Below are 4,648 nucleotides of genomic sequence, written 5' to 3' on the forward strand. Positions count from 1 at the left end.
TTAACAAAAACTACATCTTAAATTTATGGCAATGGTAATAATTTAAGAGTGTTTGAAGAAAATATTAAGTAAGCTACAAGTATAATATATAATATAATAATATAATAATCAGCTAAAATTAAGCCAATGATTTTGACTGGATGAGAATCATTACCGATTCAGCACACTAGGGGGAAAAAGTAGAAGAAAATTCTAACACACTCAAAGAGGAGGGGGCCATGAGCAAAAGGCTAGTGATTTTTCCCCCATTGGTATGATACAAAAAGTGGAGGAGATGACCAAGACCGAGATCGAAACACAACCCGGTGGCTGCCCAGTGTTTAATGATGAGCAATAGGAGCCATCGCAGGTAACGGTGGACCCTTGCATTGATAGCACTTTGCAAAAAGTCCGAAGGTGTCAACTTGCCTAACAAAGTTCGTCATACTAGCCCATCCTCCAAACCCAAACCCAACCACAAGAACCCACGCCACCACAAACGTGTTCAATGCATACATTCCAACCCAGCTCGGGATGAAGAACGGAGGCTTCTCCGCAGCGTTCTACACAGGAACAAAAAGAAAAGGTTCAGTAAACAAGAGGAGGAATCTGTCCAAGGTTGATTAATTCGAGTAATAAATAGTTTTATTTTACTATAAGGTCATAGACTTGGTTTAACTATGATTAGCATTAAGTGTGCGACAGAGACTTTTACAATGGAGCTACAGGCAAGGAGATGAGTGAGAGTAGGGTAGGTCATTGAAGAGGGTACAAAAAATACAAGTCTATTGAATAACTAAATGAAAAGGACTTTTCACCTATTTTAATTGTTTGATAAAATTTCTATATCAAAGCCATAAATGCTTTGGTTCATAACTTTATATTCCACCCTCTTTCCTCAAATAACCAACTAAGAATGCTCTAAATAAAACATAATTTTTGTCTTTTTTATTGTTTTTTTTTTATAAAAAAAACCATAAATTTTGATGTCCTAATCCTATGTTTAACAAACACTACGTAGATTAAGGATTTAGTACTACATTTTTGGCTAAACTACACAAAATCCCCTTAAACAAGGTCCTACTTTGTTTGCAATTTGAACTTTAAAATTCTATTCTACCCCAAAAATTGAAGCCAAATTGCTTCCAACATCGAATATACTTTACAGTAATATTACAAATTCAGTCCCTTTTTTTTTTAAGTTCCAAAACTTTCAACTTCGATTCCAATAGTACTCTAAATTTAAAAGTGCCTAATTCATTTGTTTAAGTTAGTTCTTTAGGTATTTCAGTGTTCAATCTTGTGTCCAAGAAGTTGTTGACTAATCCATTATCTTTTTTCATCAGATACTTCAAACCAACCAAAGAAGACAAATAAAAATAAAATTAAAAAAATAAACAAGTTTATAACAAAAACCCAATTTAGTTTTCAAAACTTAGCTTGAAGTTTTTTTAAAAATATTAGTTTGAAGTAATAACAAAACATAAGCTATAGTTTCAAAAACTAAGGTGTTTAATCATTTAAGAACTCAACCACTTGAACTTCAACAATGCTCACTAAACACATTTATTGATTAATTTCAGTTTAGAAACAAACTGAAATTAATTAGAGTTCTTTTAGGTGAAAACAACTAAAAAAAGTTCTGAAAAAACTTGAATTCAGATCAGATGAAGAGAAATAAGAGGGATATATATGAATCACATAAACATTGGAATAAAAGAAAAAAAACACAGTGGGGGCAAATATGTCAAGTAGGCAGCGTGAGGGGGGAAAGAGAAACAGTGGGATTTCGGAGGGTAAAACAGCAAATTGGTTTAAATAAAAAAGAAGAAAGAGAGAATTTTTACCTGACGAGCAGAGGCCTTTCTGTAAGTCAGCATATGAGCCATAGCAGGGATAATATATACTGTGAAACTCACCAACAAAGCTCCCACCGCCGAATTTATTGGCCCAAAGAACGGGAAAATGATTGCCAAAAACCAAATTGGAATCACCACCGGTAACCTCGCAATAGCCCTTAAACAAATGCTCTTCGTATCATGCATTCCAATCACTTTCTCCCACACAAAGTACAACGGCGTACAAGCAAACCCAAACGTAATGAACTTCATCCAACACCCCAAAACAAAACAACCCAAGTCAGTTTTCGCTGCTAAAAATGAAATTCTTGTGAATTTTTTCTATGGGGACTTTTCACAAACATGTTAGGTGCAATTGAAAGTTTACCTGGTGAATAAGCATGAGGATGACGGCGGCGTCACGGAAGCGGGATTTTGGGAGAAGGGAGAAGGCGTTGGAATGGTTTAGAAGCTCATCTCCGAAAGCCCAGTATACGGCGGTGGCTGACGGAAGCGTTAAGGTGAAAACGTATAAGGTAGCCATCAAATAGATGTATTTGAATTTCTGTGGCTTCCACATAGCGTGCATAATTTCACTGAAACATTTTGGGGTTTGAGGAATTAGATTATATTATTTAAGATTTTACAATGATTATGTGATTTGAAATCCCGAATAAACTTACACAGTCACAGCATGGCCTCCGAATGTGTAAAGAATGTTAGTGGCGCCGGTGAAGTACAGAACCAATTTCTTAGGGCCAGAGTGTTGGACACCCTCAACCTAAAATTAAAAGAAACAACTAATGATATTAAGTTCCCATGAACAAGAAGATGACGGCGGTGGTGGAAATTGGCCGGAGTAATTACCTGGCCGTGGACAAGAGCGGCGATGGCCATGTACCAAGCAGTGTAAGTGGTCATCCCAAGCCCCAAAAAGGACCAAAGCCGGTAGTTATGGAAAGAAGGGATGAAAACAGTGGTAGCACAACAAGCTCCAAAAATATAAGTCCATGTTCTCTTGTCCAAATGATCATTGATGTAATAAATATTGCTGATGAGAAAACAAAACAAACCCTCAATAATAAAGCAAATTCAGATAAAATCAAGCGTAAAGAAATGCAAAAAGGCAAAAAAAAAGTCCAACCTTGCACAAGCAATAAGTTGAATGACTGATCCAAACAAGAGGAAGGTACAGTTAAATGCAAGTCCAATGGCTTTCCAATAAGGACCCAATAAGCCATCAAGAACTTCAAACCATTGAATCACATGGTTTTTGAAGCTCACATTCTCTTTCTCCTTCCTACTTCTGTATTCAATGTACAGTACACTGATTATATAAGCAGTCCAACTTCCCATGATTCCATAGAAAATTTGAAACAAGATCCCAGAGAGCATTCCCAGCTGAGAAAATGAATATGGCAGAGTTAACAGAACCTGAGCAACCTGCCAAAGAAAAATCAACAAAAATAGTGTAAATTTTTGTCTTAAGAAAATTGTAGAAGAATTTGAGAAATGGGTTCTCTTTTTGTCTTTTTACTTGATTAGAAGCGCAACTGAACCAAGCATCCCAAGCAGAGCCACCATGCCAGAGGATGTTTTTTACACTGAAAATAGACTGAGATTCTTTATCTTCTTCTTTTCCTTCATGCTCTGTTTCGTTCACATTAGGAACTATAGCTTCCTCTGCTTGTTTCTGAGGCAACATTGTCTTTGGTTTCTTTCACAAACGCAACCAAAAGTCCTAGATTAACGAGACAAAAGAAGAAGTAAAAATAAGAAATCACCAAATTAGGAGGAAGAAACAAAAGAAACAGAGTGTTCAGAGTACTTCACTTAAAAGGGAAAAGAACGAAACCAATTACCTTAGTTCGAAATGTCTCTTTCGCTGAAAGATTGAAGAAAAACCAGATTGAAGAAAAACCCAGATCGAGTTCACAAACAAAAATAAAACAGATAGTAGTTTTCAAATTCAATGTTTTGTTTGGTTCCAATATCGAAGTATTTTTTGTTTGAGTCTCTGTTTCTCTCTGACTTTGAATAAAAACAAAACCAAAACCAAAGAAAGGAAGAGGTATTTAAATGGAAGAGCCAAAGGACGTGGTGCTTTCTTCTTCAAAAGAGCCTTAAATACACTGAAAGGAAAAAGGCAAAATTTCAAGTAGCTGGATTCATGAACGCCCCAACTTTAATGCGCCACCAAATTCCTCAGAGATGACAATAAAAAGAAAAGGTAAACAGAGACACCGCCGAATTCAAAGACGGCGAGAACCCTCGAAAGCAGCACTAACACAAACCGAATGGAAAATTTTGATCAGAGAGTTGAATTCATGAGTTATAAAGGAGAAAAAAGAAAGAAAGAAAAGACCCTCTTTTTTCTTTCCCTTTCTTTGTATCTGAGCTTGAAATACACAAAAAAAAATACGTGTTGCTGTGTATATATATAAAAACAGAGGAATGAGAAGAAAAAAAAGTTGAAAACAAAGGGTTTTAGAGAGAAAGCGATGGAAGTGAGAGAAATAGAAAGGAAAGTGAGAGAGACGAAACACCCAATTCGCTTGCAAACCACTTGATGATTCGATTCTTTCTTTTGATTAGGTGAAAGTGAATTTGGTAAACAAAAGCGATCTAGACGTTGTTCTGATCGATAAGGTCTCAACCTAACAAAGGACCTCTCCTTTTTATAGCCCAAAATTTATTAAGTTGCTTCGAATTACAACCCTCCCTATAGTTTTCAATATATCAATTTACGTAAAAAAAAGTGAATATATAAACCAAAATATCATCCTTATTGTGCATTAATGTTTGGACTTATGTCAAATTAAGCCTAATTT

General features: G+C 35.7%; 1 protein-coding gene across 1 annotated transcript; it reads right to left on the reverse strand.

Annotated features, from left to right (window-relative positions):
- On the reverse strand, window positions 1-4,440 carry LOC101214383 (auxin transporter-like protein 2). Its single transcript, XM_004137678.3, has 8 exons — window positions 3,680-4,440; window positions 3,355-3,558; window positions 2,962-3,260; window positions 2,685-2,868; window positions 2,501-2,598; window positions 2,206-2,413; window positions 1,827-2,084; window positions 1-542 (listed from the first exon to the last, which is right to left on the reverse strand). The coding sequence occupies exons 2-8, from the start codon at window positions 3,520-3,522 to the stop codon at window positions 321-323; spliced, it is 1,437 nt and encodes a 478-aa protein (XP_004137726.1). The 5' UTR covers window positions 3,523-3,558; window positions 3,680-4,440; the 3' UTR covers window positions 1-320.
- Window positions 4,441-4,648: the final 208 nt, after the last annotated feature.

The sequence above is a fragment of the Cucumis sativus genome, chromosome 3 (genome assembly GCF_000004075.3).
Source record: "Cucumis sativus cultivar 9930 chromosome 3, Cucumber_9930_V3, whole genome shotgun sequence".
Classification (NCBI taxonomy): Eukaryota; Viridiplantae; Streptophyta; class Magnoliopsida; order Cucurbitales; family Cucurbitaceae; genus Cucumis; species Cucumis sativus.

Bases quoted from the DNA above. Each gene is read 5' to 3' on its own strand.
- LOC101214383 (XM_004137678.3), bottom strand. From the start codon at position 3,522: ATGTTGCCTCAGAAACAAGCAGAGGAAGCTATAGTTCCTAATGTGAAC. The intron at 3,261-3,354 runs GTAAAAAGACAA...TTTCTTTGGCAG, and splicing joins TCAGTTGCGCTTCTAATCAA to GTTGCTCAGGTTCTGTTAAC. The intron at 543-1,826 runs GTAAAAATTCTC...GTTCCTGTGTAG, and splicing joins GAAAGGCCTCTGCTCGTCAG to AACGCTGCGGAGAAGCCTCC.